The following is a 17,678-nucleotide window of genomic DNA, read 5'->3' as shown; positions in this document are numbered from 1 at the left end:
TCAGTGCTGTATATTTTGAAGAAAGCAACTTTGCAGCCAGGAAACCAAATTAATACGGGTGGCTGCCCCAAACCTTTATATGACTCTGTCTCGAGTTTGTGACACCTGTAAATATAGCTTATACAGTACCGCCGCTCCCTATATGCAGAGTACGCAATCTGCGTAGGGCACCAACTCCCAGGGGGGCACCATCCCAGCTGCTCAAAAAAATCATTTTTATATATTATAGTAATAAATTAATATTAATAATATACATATACAGGCGGCACGGTGGCGCAGTGGGTAGCGCTGCTGCCTCGCAGTTGGGACACCTGGGGACCTGGGTTTGATTCCCGGGTCCTCCCTGCGTGGAGTTTGCATGTTCTCCCCGTGTCTGCGTGGGTTTCCTCCGGGCGCTCCGGTTTCCTCCCACAGTCCAAAGACATGCTGGTTAGGTGAATTGGCGATTCTAAATTGGCCCTAGTGTGTGCTTGGTGTGTGGGTGTGTTTGTGTGTGTCCTGCGGTGGGTTGGCACCCTGCCCAGGATTGGTTCCTGCCTTGTGCCCTGTGTTGGCTGGGATTGGCTCCAGCAGACCCCCGTGACCCTGTGTTCGGATTCAGCGGGTTGGAAAATGGATGGATGGATGGATGGATACATATACAAATAAACAAAAATATAAACGTATATATTGCATTTTTGAGTAGGCTAAGCACACCTTATTTGAATAAAGTTCTATTTTGGCCCTTAGAGTAGGTGTTTTTTTTATTATTTTATTTTTACTTCCGTAATATTTGGGGGAGGGGGCACAAAAGTAAATTTCTGCTTAGGGCACCCATTTGGCCAGCAGCGGCCCTGAGCTTATAATAACATAAAAATCAGTCTTCTGAAGAACAAACTTCTCATTCCTAAATCAGCCCAACTATATTTACATTAAAGATCTGGTGCTAAAAAGCTATACCCAAGAAGTTCAGAATTTAAAAAATACACCCAGAAATAGCATAAAAACGTCAAGATTTAGTGATTGGAAGCCAGAAAAAGAAATCCCAACAAAAAATTAGTGGTTCAAGATGACGCAGTGAACAGAACCATAGAACTTGACAACATGAGAAATATTATACTGCCAATTCATTCACATACAGATTTTAGAAAACATGTACAATACATAAAGGAGTAACAATTAAGACAATTGTCTTAATACACAATTCTTTGGTAATAAGGAGTACTCATGGACCACAGGACTCTTTTCGACCATAAACTCTCTTTTGCTTATATCATTGAAACTTTACTAACCTTGTTAAGAGAGATATAAGCTTTCTTCTGTAATCCAAGTGAACACTCAACTGCTCCAAGCAGCTGGTATGTTTCTGCCACCTCAGTACTCAGTTCACCAAATGTGGCTTTCTTTGTTTCTAAAGACCTTTTCAGAATTTTTGCAGCATTCTGAAATTAAAAGAGACGGAATAACTGTGAGGTGATTTATGAAGTCACTCCAGTGTGGTGGAGCAAACTCTTGGACATCATCTGCTATGTATTGGTCAGCTAAGACTACGTACTGCATGCCCATTTGCTTATCTTCCTAGGAATGGGAGGATGACCACTGCCATGTTTCGGATCAATTATAAAAACATTTACATCTTGTAAACATACTGTATGTAATAGGTATACATTTAAAGAAAGAATGAGCACCTGAACAGCGTTAGGCAGCCTTATGTGACAGCATTTTGATCTTGTATATTATCACAAACCTTTGGAGCATAAAATGAAAGGGGCGGTTGGGAGGGTGGTGTGGTGGGAAAATGGGTCATGCGTGGTGGTGAAAAAGAAAATAATGAACTGTTACTAACAGTGGTCTTTTTCTGTTTTAGACAAAACAACAGAGAAAACCCCAAAGAGATAATAGAAAGCCAGCAATTTCTTGAAATAGCTGCCCAGAAGATGGAGAATTAGAGTCTTGGTTTACTCACAGATGACTAGGCCTCTCAAGAGCAGGGGCTGCTATGCCTCACAGCAGTGACTACAGGGATGCACTGGAGGTAAACTACAGCACGAGGTATACATTGGTGAACTCCTACTCACTGAACTTACAGAGGAATACAAGGGACCTCCCTGGTAAGAAAATGGAGGCAGTTTGCATTTATATACTAAATAAGGGACTCTGGCACCTGCTCAGGGACATCTAAGGTGCATGTGTGTTAACAATTGCTAATTGATAAATTTCCCTTTTTTTGTTAAATATGAATGTCCTTATTATTTTGTGTATTTAGGCAGTTGGTTATCCGCCCCAGGCTGTAAAAGGCATAAACATTATGTATTATGGCAAGCCAAATTAACGCTTGTAGGAATTTCAAAATTCATTTCATATATCCCAAAACATTTCATTTTTTTCAGATAACTGAAACTCATTTTAAATTATCTAAAATATGTATTGAGAAATGTGAAGTAGCTTTTCAATTATATTAAACATAACTAAAAACGGCATCCTATTTTTTCAGCAGGATTTCTTATTAGACCGAGCTATGGCTGCCTGAGCCCAGTGACATCAAGGTCCTGATTAGATCCATCTACGATGACCACGATGCCAGTCCAATCCAACCTCTTCTAGTGGCAAAATGCCAAAACTCCAGAATATCCCCTCTGTAGCATTAGAGGAACACTGGAGCAGATCCTTAGCAGTTACCCACCACATGGATGGTAAGGCCACTACCACTGGTGTCATGAGCTGGTGCTGAAGGTAACAGCTGAGGCCAGCTTAACAACCAACTCCCAGAACAGGCATTGTAACATTACAATAGCTTCGTCAGGGCAGAGGAGAAGCTTCAGATTCTCACAAAGGCAAATGCCAGCTCCTTGCAAGGGGCATAAGACTGACAGTAAGAAGTTGACATGGCTGGAAGCTTAGGATTTCCAGGATGTGTCGCCAAGATTACACTGGGGCAAGACATCATCCCGCTGTCGGAAACACCAAGGCAGGTGGTCACATTAGAGCTGATAGTGCCTTGGGAAGACAGAATGGACAAGTCCTATGAAAGAAAGGAGGGCTGATGTTCACAGTGTGTACTCTTTGACACGGGCTGCAGGGGGAATTGATGGTGTGTCCTTGTGTAAGGCATTCAACCTCCTGAGGATTTTTGGTGCATGCAAGAGGAAAAAACATCATATTTTAGATATCTGGATACCATGAGGGGGCGGCACAGTGGCGCAGTGGGTAGCGCTGCTGCCTTGCAGTTGGGAGACCTGGGGACCTGGGTTCGCTTCCCAGGTCCTCCCTGTGTGAGTTTGCATGTTCTCCCCGTGTCTGCGTGGGTTTCCTCCGGGCGCTCCGGTTTCCTCCCACAGTCTAAAGACATGCAGGTTAGGTGGATTGGCGATTCTACATTGGCCCTAGTGTGTGCTTGGTGTGTGGGTGTGTTTGTGTGTGTGTCCTGCGGTGGGTTGGCACCCTGCCCGGGATTGGTTCCTGCTTTGTGCCCTGTGTTGGCTGGGATTGGGTCCAGCAGACCCCCGTGACCCTGTGTTCGGATTCAGTGGGTTGGAAAATGGATGGATGGGATGGATACCATGAAATAATCTCCTGTCTTTTAAAATATATCAAATATACTGAAATAAAATTAGATATCTTGTACATTTTATGCCAAATGGAAGAAAAATCCATTTACAACATCAAGAATTTGAGCTATCTAAAAATGTATTTTAATTATGTCAAATGTGAGTTAACACGAGGATATTCACAATGAATTGTTAAACGTCTAGATCAGGGGTCTCCAACACGTCGCTTGCGAGCTACCGGTAGCTTACCGCCCCTTTCCAAGTAGCTCGCCAGAGGGTTAATGAATCCTACATAAATCTGAAAACTTGATTAGTCACATTAGAGGTGGGCGATCTTTCCAAAAACTTATATCATGATCCTTTTAACACAAAATCACGATCCACAATCTGAATTGCAATCTATCTTTTCAATGTGGCATACACTTAAGAGAATATCCGGACTCAAACTCATCAAGACCTAAGTAACACTTTATTTTAAATATCAAACAAAGTTGAATTCAGTTGTTCTCTCGTTCACTAGCTAAGCAGAGTTAAGGAACATGCCCTGAAGCTGGCGAGTGAGTGAGGAAGGCCAACCTCAGCCTGTTGCGTGTTTCTCAGATTCGCGCTAATAAATCATTACCGCAAGCGAACTATGATACAAAGCGAAATGAGAGAAGTCGCAAAATCTACCAGAATGTTCAAGCAAATTATAGAAAAAAACGTCATCTAAATCCGTTAAGTAGTTCCCTCGTGAAAGACATACAGACAGAGAGACATTGAATTTTCTATATTATATATTAGTAAACCTTCAAAATAATGTGCAGTTAAAGACTCAACAGCATTCTCAGCATTTCTGGAGCTTAGTAGAGCCAGATAACAACAAGAATCTTCACCAAGCAGCTCTGAAAATGTCTGCTTTGTTTGGGTCTGCATATCTCTGTGAGTGTCTGCCTTAACTGACATGAATGTCATGAAATCAAAGTTCAGAACAAGACTGACAGACAAACATTTAAGTGACTCCATAAGAGTGAACCTAAGTGGCTCCACTCCACTGTACACCTCTCTTGTTGACTCCATGCAGTGCCAGTCATCTGACTAACTAAAAAACACATCACACATGCAACTGGACATGTGAATACAGTGACATGTAACAAAATGACAAATGAACAAGTCATATCTGTGTATTTGGAATTGCATTGTTTTGTTTTGACAGCATTCATGTTTAAATTCAATAACGTGAGATACACTAGAAAATGCATACAGACACACAAAATGCACTAGCAGATGAACTAAATATTTTTTGCGATGTTTTAATGCAAAATGTGAGTTGAGGACACCAACATATTGTACTGTAAATGTTCAGGCAAAACAAGCTTATTCAGTTTGGTTGGGTTGAAATAAGCTATGAGAATAAATGTTAGAAAACATGAGTAGCTCTCGGCCATTTTCATTTTGTAAAAGTAGCTCTCAGGGGAAAAAAGGTTGGAGACCCTGGTCTAGATTATATTTTGGATATATTGAAATGACATCAACACCAATTTGACATATTTCAGGTGTATTTTGAGATATCTGAAATGCATTTCAAGACAACTTTAAAAACAAAACCTCTGTATGCTGCTGCTGGAGTATGTGAATTTCCCCTTGGGATTAATAAAGTATCTATCTATCTATCTATCTATCTATCTATCTATCTATCTATCTATCTATCTATCTATCTATCTATCTATCTATCTATCTATCTATCTATCTATCTATCTATCTATCTATCTATCTATCTATCTATCTATCTATCTATCTATCTATCTATCTATCTATCTATCTATCTATCGTAGCAGTTAAGGCTTTTGTCCACCTCTTGAACCCTCAGGTACCACTCTGATGACCAGGTGAAAGTATAATAACTATTTATTTTGTTATTACACGGTGCACAAAGCACTCCACACACCACACTCATATAATCAATAAATTCTCTATAAACAAACCAATCCTCATCGCCCAGACACTTCGCCACCCTACCTCCCAGCTCAGCTCAGTGTTCTGGGCTTCCCACAATCCTTTTATAGCCTCTGACCCAGAAGTGGTTCCTGGCCAAACCCACAAGTCCGTTTTCCTTCCGGGTCAGGGCAAACAGTCCTCTTCTTCATCCCGGGAGCACGTCGCTTCCTCCGGTCACGTGACTGTGACGCACTCCCGGGTTATAGGGCACGCAAGAGCCCACTAGCCCCCTTACAGCGACTCCCGGTGGCCCCCAAGGTATCCAGCAGGGCTGTGTGTATAAACTACAGAGTCCATGAGGCCCTGCTGGAAGTCGGGGCACCATCCTGCTGTCCGGAGGGCTCCTCCTAGCGGCCTGGGGGTGGCGCCCGGAGTCCATAGCCGGTCGTCCATCACACTATCTATCTATCTATCTATCTATCTATCTATCTATCTATCTATCTATCTATCTATCTATCTATCTATCTATCTATCTATCTATCTATCTATCTATCTATCTATCTCTGTAATTTTAGATGTGTCAAATGCACTTCGAGATAGACAGCTTAAAATGACAAGTGGTCCAGCCGAAAGCATAGAACATTTTGTAGGATAAATTTTAGTTATTTTAAGAAAAATCTAAATATATGTGGATTATCTCAAAAGGCATGATGAGTTATTTGAAGATATTTCAGAATTCATGTCAGATATCACAAAGTGGCCATGATGTAATTTTAGAATCTCTTCCGATTCTGTTTCTGATAACTCAAATGAACTTAAGACATCTTGGAAACAGTTTTTGAGGTATCACTTAATGTTGATTTGGCCTGCCATTAAGTCTCACTTTAAACAGCTGATTTATACAGTTTTTTGAGCCACAATTATCAGTGAGATTCTTGTACTAGCAGATAGCATGGAAAAACATTAGTGTGCCACCACATTGTACTTTAGCAGAGCTTGCCAAGTCCTGACTCTGAGACAGTTCCTGCCTTATACCAGATGACAGCGAGAAAAGGTCTGGCTGTCTACAACCCTAGAGAAAGAACAATTCTGAAAATGAAATGATGGACTTCTATTTTGAGGTGGTGCATTTTTATAAATCCAACAAGCTGAGCAGAATGAAAATTTAATCCCGACTTGGGCAAGCATTCAGTTAAATAACCAACATAAGAAATACACTTCTGCAACTTTTTGGCTCACTCACTGACAATGAGAAACAAGACAGGAATGAATGCCTTCCACAGCTGCATAACAGCTAAGAGTTTGTTTAGACTTACCTCTGCTTCTCCAGCGGATATAAGGAAGTGACAGAAGTCATCCTGCACCACGAGATACTTGCTATTTTCAGCCCCTAAGATGCATTTGTAAGATTTTAGGCTTTCCTCAAAAAACTGTGAGGCATGACCTGACCAGGAAATAAGCAAACTGTTTTTAAAATGTATTTATTGAGATTCAAAAACAAAAACAGAATATTTGCCAGTAACACAAACATTAATTATGCTGCTGATAAACTAAAAAAAACCCAATGAAACAGGTACCTTAAAATATTACCTTTGTGAGCAGGTTCTGTAGAGGCTGAACAGACTTTTGCTAAACAATGGGCAATATCGGCTGCTTCAGTCCCAGTGGCAGACTGGCTCAATGCAATGTCATAGGCCTAGGCAAGCAACAGTGGAAAAAGTTGAGCTACACAGCTGCATATTTATAACGGAATGAGTGCTTTGTTAACTGCACCATTGTCTTGGATGTGGAAAAGAGTTAGTGGACTCAAAGTATTTGTCTTTATAAGCTATGCAGCTCAGCTTAAGAACAATACAAACATATTTTTCTTTCACAGAAGCAGTTTAATCAACAGGGAACATTAGGCAAACTTGTCTTCCCGAAAAAAGTATAAGCCACAAAATATAACATTATAAATATTAAACTAAGGACAAGAGAGTGAAACTCTTAAAAAAATCACACATAAATACACAATACCTGCTGGAGGTGCTCTACTGCTCTGTGGAGATTTCCATTTTCTTGCTCCAGAACGGCCATCTCCTTATACAACGCAATGCGCTGGTGACATTCTACCTCACAGTCCCCAGTCAGCTCAAGAGCTTTCTCATAATAAGATAAAGACTCACTCTGCTTGCCCTGTTTCTGGTACAGCCTTTAAAAATAAAAGGAATTACTGTACACTAACAAGTATGATCAGAACCTACTGGAAGTTTGAGAGACACAGTACAATGAGTTTACTTACACATCTTTCAGACTTTTGAATAAATAAAGTACAAGAGTCATAGTATTAAACTGCACCAAATGCACAAGATGATTACAATTGAGGAAGTTATATTTGCATAGGCTCAGTAGGTCATAATGCATATCACTGATTATAGCTTGTTAAATTACTTAAAATCCAGAGATGCCTGCAAGGTAGATGATAATGATGAGGATAATGATGCCAGTTCAGGAAAAACTTTAATTTTACTCAGTATCTAGTACAATTTACAAAAATGAAAACATAAGGATTGATTGATAAATAGATAATTTAACAAATCATAATTTAAACTATTGTCTACAAGAACAAACCAAAGTGGGTGAAATAAATTTGCTTCTTTTTAATTTTCCATTTAGTTTATTGACTTAATAAAAGTACATGTTCTAGCCATACCTGTTAACCCACACACATTTCCATACATTTACAACTTTAAAACAAACTTCTCCTAGTTCTGACTTTTAAATTTAGTTCCATTATAAAAATATGTACCATTATTCATTGCAAAATACTGTATAGTCATGTGTTGCAGACAGAATCCCCACTTGGCAAAGAGCAAATTTTATTCAAATGGACAAGACTAGAGAAAACATATGATTTGTTAAACCTTAAATTTATTTGTAAATCCCCCATAATAGTAATTTTCTTTGCTATTATTTCATTTTTCCCCAAACCATTTTACTTTTTCAGTACAGTAGTTTATCAAGGTAGCATTAGGCACACTTGTACACACATCCACCTTCATTCACCAGGGTCCAATTCAAAGCTGCCAATTAATCTAACATGCAGTTCTTCAGGATGTGGGAGGAATTAGAAGTACCCAAGTACAGTGGAACCTTGGTTCACGAACGTATTGGTACACGTATAAATCTGTTTACGACCAAAACGTTTGCCAAACTTTTGCCTCGGTTCACGACCACACACTCGGTATACGAACAAGCCAGTTTCCCTTTCAGTTTGTGCGTGCAGATGATTTCCGCACGTGTTACATTGTTCTCGATCAGACGTGCGTGTGTGCTTTCGCTGTGAACTCTTTGTGCTCTATTTCATTTCCCTTCCGGTTTGTACGCGCCGATTACTGTATTTAAGCACGTGTTCAGTCTCTCCCTGTTCATTGTTCTCAGTCAGACATGCGTGCTTTACCTGTGAACTCTTTGTGCTCTACAGTATTTCGTGTGCTTTTGCAGTTAACCATGGCTTCTAAGCAAGTGAAGAGTGGTGAGAAGAAAGTTTTGCAGAAAATTGAAATCGAAGTAAAGAAAGAAATTATTGAAAAGTATGAGCATGGCATTCGTGTTACTGATCTTGCCGCAGAGTACAAGAAGTCAAAATCTACGATTTCGAATATTCTAAAGCAGAAAGAATTTATTAAAGCAGCTGATGTTGCAAAAGGAGTTACAGCGTTAACCAGGCAGAGACCTCAAGTTCTGGAAGAGGTGGAAAAACTGTTGCAAGTGTGGCTGAACGAGAAGCAACTTGCAGGGGATAGCGTAAGCGAGGCGATGTTACTTGAGAAAGCCAGGAAGATTCATGGCGATTTGCTGCAAAACTATCCTTCTACGAGTGGCGAAAGTGAGGAATTTAAAGCCAGTAGAGGATGGTTTGAAAAGTTTCGCAAGAGACGTGGCATTCATAGTGTGGTAAGGCATGGAGAGGCTGCTAGTTGCGACGCTGAAGCTGCGAAAGAATTCATGAAAAATTTCACAAAATTAGTGGAGGATGAAGGCTACATCCCGCAACAAGTCTTCAACTGCGACGAGACCGGATTGTTCTCCACCCAGTTCCTCCTCACTTTTTTCCAGAACTCGACTCATGCAAGGTTAGTTTTCTTGGTGGTTTATGGTTAGTTTTTGTATTACGGATTTTTCAAATGTTCATTTTTCGGTTTGTAGCGTGAATTGTTGCAATGTTACTTTTCTCTTTTTTCAAATGTTCATTTTTTTCCCTGTGCTTAAAACTCATTAAAAAAAAGTGTTTACAGCGAGTGCTTTGTAGCGTGATTTGTTGCAATGTTACTTTTCTTGGTGGTTTATTAAATTACAGATTTTTCAAATGTTCCTTTTTTTCCCTGTGCTTAAAACTCATTTAAGAAAGTGTTTACAGCGATCGGGTTGTAAGGCTATAGCGCAAACTATTGCAATGTTACTTTCTTGGTTGCTTGTGGTTGGTTTTTAAATAAAGTTCGGATTTGTTCAAATGTTCCTTTTTTTTCCCCTGTGCTTAAAACTCATTTAAAAAAGTGTTTACAACGATCGGGTCATAAGGCTATAGCGCGAACTCTTGCAATGTTAGTTTTCTCTGTTGTTCAAGGTTTTCTCAGTGTTATTCAATGTTTTTACATTTAGCTAACTATTACGATGTGCTTTCTATGGTGTGATTAACTATATTTGTGTTTAAAAATCTTTAAAAATATATATTTACATACAGTTCGTATGGTCTGGAAAGGATTAATTGTATTTACATACAATCCTATGGGGGAAATTGCTTCGGTTCACGACCAAATCGGTTTACGACCAGAGTTTTGGAACGATTTATGGTCATGAACCGAAGTTCCACTGTACCAGGATACTGACAGCACCTGCCTTTGGATATGAACACTTACTAATTTAGTCTACAGTAACCTAAACAGGGCCGCCGATTTGCTGTTCATGTTGCATCTCAAGTTGTTGGTCATTTGAACGGTTACTGACCCTCTCCTATGTTAATGGAATGGGACTCCAGAGGTCTAGGAGCCTAGGAATCAATAAAGAAAGGATTAAATCTTAATTTAATACCCTCTGCCATGTACTTCTGATAATCTAGAATGGCTGGCACAAGTCATCACAACTTATTTTCTCCAGGGGTTTCTGTTTACCTCTCCTCCATCATCATCTAGTCAATCCCATTTATAATAAATGCTAGATTGTCATTATTTGTTCATGTTAATCAAACTGAAACTGCCCAGTTTTTCTGTGTGTTTACTGTAGTTGGAGCTTCATGTATGCTAATGTTGTAAGGTTTGCTATTAGTACATCACAGTTGTGGAATGGTTAGTCTTCAAATTACTTTAACTTTACCGGGAACTGAGAAGGAAGATAAAAAGGCTTTTGTTAGAGGAATCTGTGAGCAAGTGACACACCACCTGTGGTCTAGTGACCCATGTCCTGCTTACAGAGGAATCAAAGTATTACGCACATCTGAATCTGTTCCTCGGAGAGTCTCAATCAGGGCATCTGATGGAACGGTCCTTACAGACTTCTTTGAGCAGTTGTTCAAAGCCGATCCTCTGGCTAGGACATTGGATATCTCTGGGTCCACGGTTCTTGGAGGCTGATCCTCCAATTAGCTGTGACCCACCCAATCTCACTGAGATTGCACAGGTGGTGAACCAGCTGATGGGGGGAAAGGCTGCAGGGATCTGTGGTATCCGGGTTGAACTTCTCCAGGCTTGTGGTAAGGCTGTCCTCCTGGCATTGCAAGCAATCTTTGCTTCCATTTGGGAGACAGGCATCATCCCAACTGATTGGAAAACGGGACTTGTCATCCCTATCTGGAAAGGGAAGGGTGATCGCCTGGATTGCAGCAACTACAGGGGGACAACACTGCTCTTGGTGCCGGGTAAGATCCTTGCTGGGGTCGTCACTTACCAGCGACCAGAACAGTCTGGTTTTACGCCTAAGAAGTCTACCATTGACCGCATCCTAGCACTGAGGGTTCTCATGGAGCGCAAATGCGAATATCGGCAGAGTTTCTTTGCAGCCTTTGTCGATTTTCACAAATCATTTGACTCAGTTGATCGAGCTGCCTGTGGGACATCCTGAGGGTTCGCAGGATCCCCTCGAAGTTGCTGGATATCATGGCTGTACACTGGCACTGTGAGTGCTGTGCAGAGTGGAGGCAGAACCTCTGCGTTTTTCCAGGTTGATTCTGGGGTTCGTCAGGGGTGTGTTCTTGCTCCTACTCTGTTCATTGCTTGTATGGAGTGGGTGTTGGGCAAGGTTGTGGGGTTCAGCGGCTGTGGGGCATCTATTGGTGAAGAAAGATTCATGGATCTGGACTTTGCTGATGATGCTGTGATCTTTGCGGAGTCAATGGAGGCTCTGATCGGGGCCCTCGAGAGACTGAGCGAGGAGTCTGCGTGTCTGGGCTTGCGAGTGTCCTGGATAAAAACCAAGAACCAGGCCTTTAATGACCTCTTGGGCACAGCCATCAGCAGTGTGTCTGTTTGCGGAGAGAGTGTTGACCTTGTCGAGAGGTTTACTTACCTTGGCAGTGACATTCATGTCTCTGGTGACTCTTCCTATGAAGTCAGTAGACGGATTGGGAGAGCATGGGGAGTCTTGAGGTCGCCAGAAAGGGGTGTGTGGCGCTCCTGATATCGATGTAAAAGGACGAAGGTCCAAGTCTTTAGAGTCCTGATGCTGGTTGCGAGACATGGACGCTATCCAGTGACCTGAGACGAAGCCTGGACTCCTTTGGTACTGTGTCTCTCCGGAAAATCCTTGGGTACAGTTGGTTTGACTTTGTGTCAAATGAGCGGTTGCTCATGGAGTCCCGAATGAGGCACATTACCTGCATTGTGAGGGACCATCAGTTACAGCACTACAGCCATGTTGTGCATTTCCCCAAAGGTGATCCAGCTCGTAAGATCCTCATTGTTGGGGACCTGAGTGGCTGGACCAGGCCAAGGGATCGCCCACGTAAGACCTGGCTGAGGCAGATAGAGGGTTCATTTCTGGAGGCTGGCACTGGACCGCGTGTCTGCCTGGGGGGTTGCAAACCGGGATCAAGAGTTGTTTCATCGTGTAGTGGGTGCGGCATGCTCCCCAACTTGACTTCACTTGACTTGTTCCACACTGTACCTGCATGTAGATTTTGCCCAGAAAACATGCAAAATCTTTCATGGACATTTAAAATAAGGCAGCAGTGCTGAAGCTACAGATGTGTACTCGTTAGGAATAATTATGTAAATATTAGGAATAAACACTGTTAAAAATTAACAAAGGGAATATCATTGCTTTTTTTGGCATGGTCTACACTACATAAGCTCACAGGGCCATATGTGTAACAATAGAAAAGAATTATATAATTCAGAAAGATGATCAGCTGTGCTTATATATTAAATACTACTGCCCAGCCAAGCTACAAAGTAACTAACCCTTTAACAGGAAACAAAAATGTCTATAATATTAACTTTACAAAACATTAAAAGCTTTGTGCCTTTAAATGGTAGACTGATGTTGGCCATGCATTACACTTACTAAAACATATGTAGCCCTTCATTTTCTCAACCCACTTTACACAGCAGAGGGTCAGCCTTAGTGGTGACATACTGTAGTTAATTATTATGAGCCCAGCCTGCTACACTTCAACCTCCAACTCTGACCAAGCTGCACATGCAGGATTGTCCTGGTGCACAGCTTGTTTGTCAGGCCAAGGCATAAATGACCCGTAATTCCTCCTATAGCAGAGCTAGAGTGCATTTCCTTTTTTAGATGTGTTGACTGGCCTAACTGAAGAAAGAATGCGTGAAGGTCTGCCAGTATGTGTCTCTGGGATGTCACAGGATGTACATTTCTGTTCTAAACAGTATGTAGTATCTCCTATCAAATTATGTCTCATCTAACATAATGCGGCTGAGTTTATGGTGCATTTTACATGTCTGCTTCACAATGAGGATGGCAAACACAGTCCTTGCTTTGTAGTTGTGTACAGAGTTTTGATTGTGTATTTCAGTAAATATTTGCTAACAGGTACTATTAACCATAATTAGTTTTTCAGAAACAAAACATATTGAACTCCATCACTTCAACGTTAGTAACTAAATATCCACTTCACTGAGAAGATGCTAATCTGCATAAGCAGGGGAGTAGCATGTGGTAGAGAAATTCTTTGCTTGCTATACAACAGAACAAATACAAGAAGACAAGGCTTTATTTGGTAGCAACTGTTTTTAAAGAATGCCTTGGAGGTTCCTGAACACTGAGGAATACCTTCAGCAACTGGCACAGCTTACTTCCACAAGATTTTAACCCTTAGTAGTGAAAGACCAGCTTGGGCCAGTAATGTGCACCATTAAGAGACTCTCAATTATTATGTTTATCCTCCACACACAATGAGAAAAAAAAATCATTAAATGCAGTCTGCAAAAAAATCTCATCAATTCCAATTACAAAGGCAGCCTGCACTAGTCTGACGGAGATTCATATCTCCAAATGGATTTTAAATTAAATCTTACCTTCAGAAAAGCAGGGCACCAACATCCTGATATCCTGCCCTCTCCCTTAATAACTCAATTAAACTTAGAGCTTAAAAGGGTAGAAAGTAAAACTGAGCAGAAATGTGGATATCTGCAAGAAAAAAAAACTAAGATGGCAATTCAACGCAGTGTACAGTGAAGGATGCTATAGAGGAATGGGACCCAGCACATTCTAAAGTCCTATTTTGTTTAGTCAAATATCACAGTCATCTTATTTAGAGGTCTTCAGTTTCTTTATCACAGAAATGCCTTCAGTTTTGTACTGACAGAACAAAAATAATTTTCTACTAAAAGATAAGAACAGAGCACATTATATTTGACAACACTGTATCTTTTAAAACACACATTAGAAAAACTGTGTAAAACCCAATTTTATCTCAGCTTAAAATACTGGAAAATAAAGATACTTTCTAAATATGGAGAAATGAATTAATGCCTTTACTTCTAGTATGATTGACTACTGTCATGAGTTTTTCTCAGGCTGTTTAAACCATTCTATATACAGCTCGCAGTTAGTTCAATACAGAGCTGCCAAAAATTATTCCTTATAAGAAATACAAAGTATGATCACAAAACTCCTGTGCTTAAATCCTTACACTGGTTTCTAGTTAAGCTTAGGGTTGATTTTAAAATTTTTCCCTCAATATTTAAAGTCTTAAATGGCTAAGACCATGCTTACCGACCTAAAAATATAATTCCTTACAAAGAAGAGCACACATTAAGATCTGAAGATGCCAGCCAACTAAACACTCCAAAGATTAAGAAAATAACAGTAGGAGGTTGAGCTTTCACTTACAAGGTCCTAATGCTGTGGCATGATCTGGCTGTTTATGTAAGGGATGCCACTGCAGACTCCAGGCTGAAGGCTCACTACTTTAGTATAGTATATCCTGACTAGAGCTGCTGATTAACTGTGTATTACCTCTCTGTTATTATATAAAAATGCAAGAAATGCAATAACTGTGAACCATTCCAGACTCTCTTCTGTTCTGTCTCTCTTCTCAGCAGCCTTCTATGGCCCTTAGTGCCACTGCTCTACTTCCAAGCTGTTTCCATAGAAAGTCATTGGAGACACTGGAAGTCTTGCAATCAATAGATGAAAATATTCTTTCACCTTATTAGATGGCCCAACACAGATTTTACTATAGAACATCTGGAGGTGGGACAACTAGATGGCAGACAGCTGTGACAGGGTTTTTCTGATGTAACTGACTCTGGACCCTCAAAAGGTTTATTTTCTCCAGAGATGCTACTGACTGGAGTTTTTGTTTTCCTCTCATTCACTGTCAACCACCCATAGTTCAACAGTTACATTAATGGACAGTTATTGTTAGATTTAATTTATGTTAATCATGTTTAAATTCATTACATACTATGTAAGCATTATGTAATAGGTAATTTGTAAAGTTTGTAATTGCATTTACCTGTGGACTTGGTACAGCAGTCTGAACCTGCACTCAGTGAAAATTGCTATACAAAAATAAAATGAACTGGCAATTGAAAAAAAAACTGAATTGAGACAGACACTAAGACTGAATACAGACTAATGAGTCATGCTCATTAAAAAGATTTACTTTTTAATAAAAATCAGAACTAAAGTTAAAAAAATAAAGTGAGGCCTAACACTACCTTGGGTTGACTCCTCTATCTCTAACTATCAAATACCACAAACGTATTTTATTAAGAACAGACCCAATACTCACACAATAAGCTGCTGTGCACCACTTCTTAAATAGGCAGAGCCTGACGAGACAATGCATCACATGACCTCCATATCCCATGACCATCAACAGGCATAATAACCACATACAACATGGTCACAGCCATGCAAAGCCCACCACAAAAAGACTGCAATTGTCCAAACACAGAATACAAAATGGTGTTGCCAGTAAAATAACTAAATGAACAAATAAGCAGAAATAAACATGTACATGCTCAAAAAATACAATTACATTTTCTCAAAAAACATGATTCATGACAATTACAAAATTACGTGAAGACAGAACAAGGTTTATGCTCAACCATATAATAAAAGCATACCTCTCACGGCACTCACAAAAATCTCTGATGCCACAAATCGGGTCTGCATTTGTACACAACACCCATTGATATATCCATCTCTATCTCTCGTGCACAACTATACAAGTAAATAATGACAACAGAGAAACAACAAAAGACCATTAATTTTAGAATGGAGAATGTGACTGAACAGTAGTATTTCTCCAAACTGCTATTAGCATGATTTGTGAAGCGTGTAGTGTGATCTTACAAGGCCAAGAATTTGCTCAAAAAATACAAAAACAAACACACGTCCAACCCAATAGGTCTGTCTAAGATTCTGCACATACCGGGAAACAATTATTTAGTAAGTCATAATAAAGATTGACAAACAGCATTAGAATGCTGCTCTTAACAAGGACTAGAATTTACTTGATTGTAACATTAGTTTTTTGTTAAATGGAAAAATTCCCTAGCCAGTGATTACACCTTGTCTATTATGTGACTTGAACCAATAACATAAAATAGTCCACTTAGATCAAAAGAGCCTTTTCAAATGAATGTTGCAGTAACTGCCGAATGGGTCTGTTATCTGTCAGAGTCCCAGAGACATCCATATGTGGAAGGGCAGAGTCTTTGATTTTGAATTGTTTTAAAAATAGAAAGTGCACAACTGTTTCTTCAGGACTCTGCTATTGCTGATGTACTGTAGCATCTTTCAACTCTTCAGGAATGAATTCTCTTATAGTGTACATCTGTATTCCTGTTCCATTTCTGTTCTACCTGAATCTTGCCATTAGCCAGAAAGCTTTAATGTGACACATGGGACTTGAGAGTCTTTGACCCAGAAAAAGTAAACCCCCTAAAACAAAAAACCTACAATTAGAGTAGGTAGCAGGTCTCTGCTCAGATCACATTTTAGATTTAATAATGTGTCCTGTAGCAGAAATGCAAGTTGTTGGTGGCAGATGCAGTTCTCTTCCAAAAACTTAAGACCAAGGATTAGCTTTATTTTAAGCATAAAACCTGAAAAACTATAGTGGGGTAAAAATGACATCCATGCAGTAGCTAGAGAAATGGTATGTTAGCACTGCCTTGTGTTTTACTTGCTTAAATCCAAGGCTTGCAAAACTTGACTCTTGTACTCTGGACAGTCACCAGTTTCTCATCTTTTAACAATATCTATCGACACCATGCTGTACAGTATACAGGGAGTACAATTGTATGCAGGATTTCCACTGTTTACATACACAAACTAGCCCCAAATACAGTATTTGGAAGGTGCATATTCTGTAGTTGCAGTGTATTTTGTGAACATTATATATATAATATTATATATATATAATATAATATATATATCCATCCATTTTCCAACCCACTGAATCCGAACACAGGGTCACGGGGTCTGCTGGAGCCAATCCCAGCCAACACAGGGCACAAGGCAGGAACCAATCCCGGGCAGGGTGCCAACCCACTGCAGGACACACACAAACACAACCACACACCAAGCACACACTAGGGCCAATTTAGAATCGCCAATCCACCTAACCTGCATGGCTTTGGACTGTGGGAGGAAACTGGAGCGTCGGAGGAAGCCCACGCAGACACGGGGAGAACATGCAAACTCCACGCAGGGAGGACCTGGGAAGCGAACCCAGGTCCCCAGATCTCCCAACTGCGAGGCAGCAACGCTACCCACTGC

At 40.3% G+C, this 17,678-nt stretch overlaps 1 protein-coding gene across 1 annotated transcript in view; it reads right to left on the bottom strand.

The window, feature by feature from the left end:
* LOC114667491 (tetratricopeptide repeat protein 23-like) overlaps nucleotides 1-17,678 on the bottom strand; it is a 106,058-nt gene that overhangs the window by 40,491 nt on the left and 47,889 nt on the right. Inside the window, exons 6-9 of the mRNA XM_051920282.1 lie at nucleotides 7,461-7,635; nucleotides 7,035-7,140; nucleotides 6,761-6,888; nucleotides 1,272-1,421 (exon numbers count right to left, since the gene is read on the bottom strand). Of these exons, the coding sequence (XP_051776242.1) occupies nucleotides 1,272-1,421; nucleotides 6,761-6,888; nucleotides 7,035-7,140; nucleotides 7,461-7,635 (559 nt within the window). The remainder of the gene's footprint in view (nucleotides 1-1,271; nucleotides 1,422-6,760; nucleotides 6,889-7,034; nucleotides 7,141-7,460; nucleotides 7,636-17,678) is intronic.

This window comes from Erpetoichthys calabaricus, chromosome 17 (assembly GCF_900747795.2).
Source record: "Erpetoichthys calabaricus chromosome 17, fErpCal1.3, whole genome shotgun sequence".
NCBI classification, from domain to species: domain Eukaryota; kingdom Metazoa; phylum Chordata; class Cladistia; order Polypteriformes; family Polypteridae; genus Erpetoichthys; species Erpetoichthys calabaricus.
This window is presented reverse-complemented; position numbering and strand designations above follow the sequence as displayed.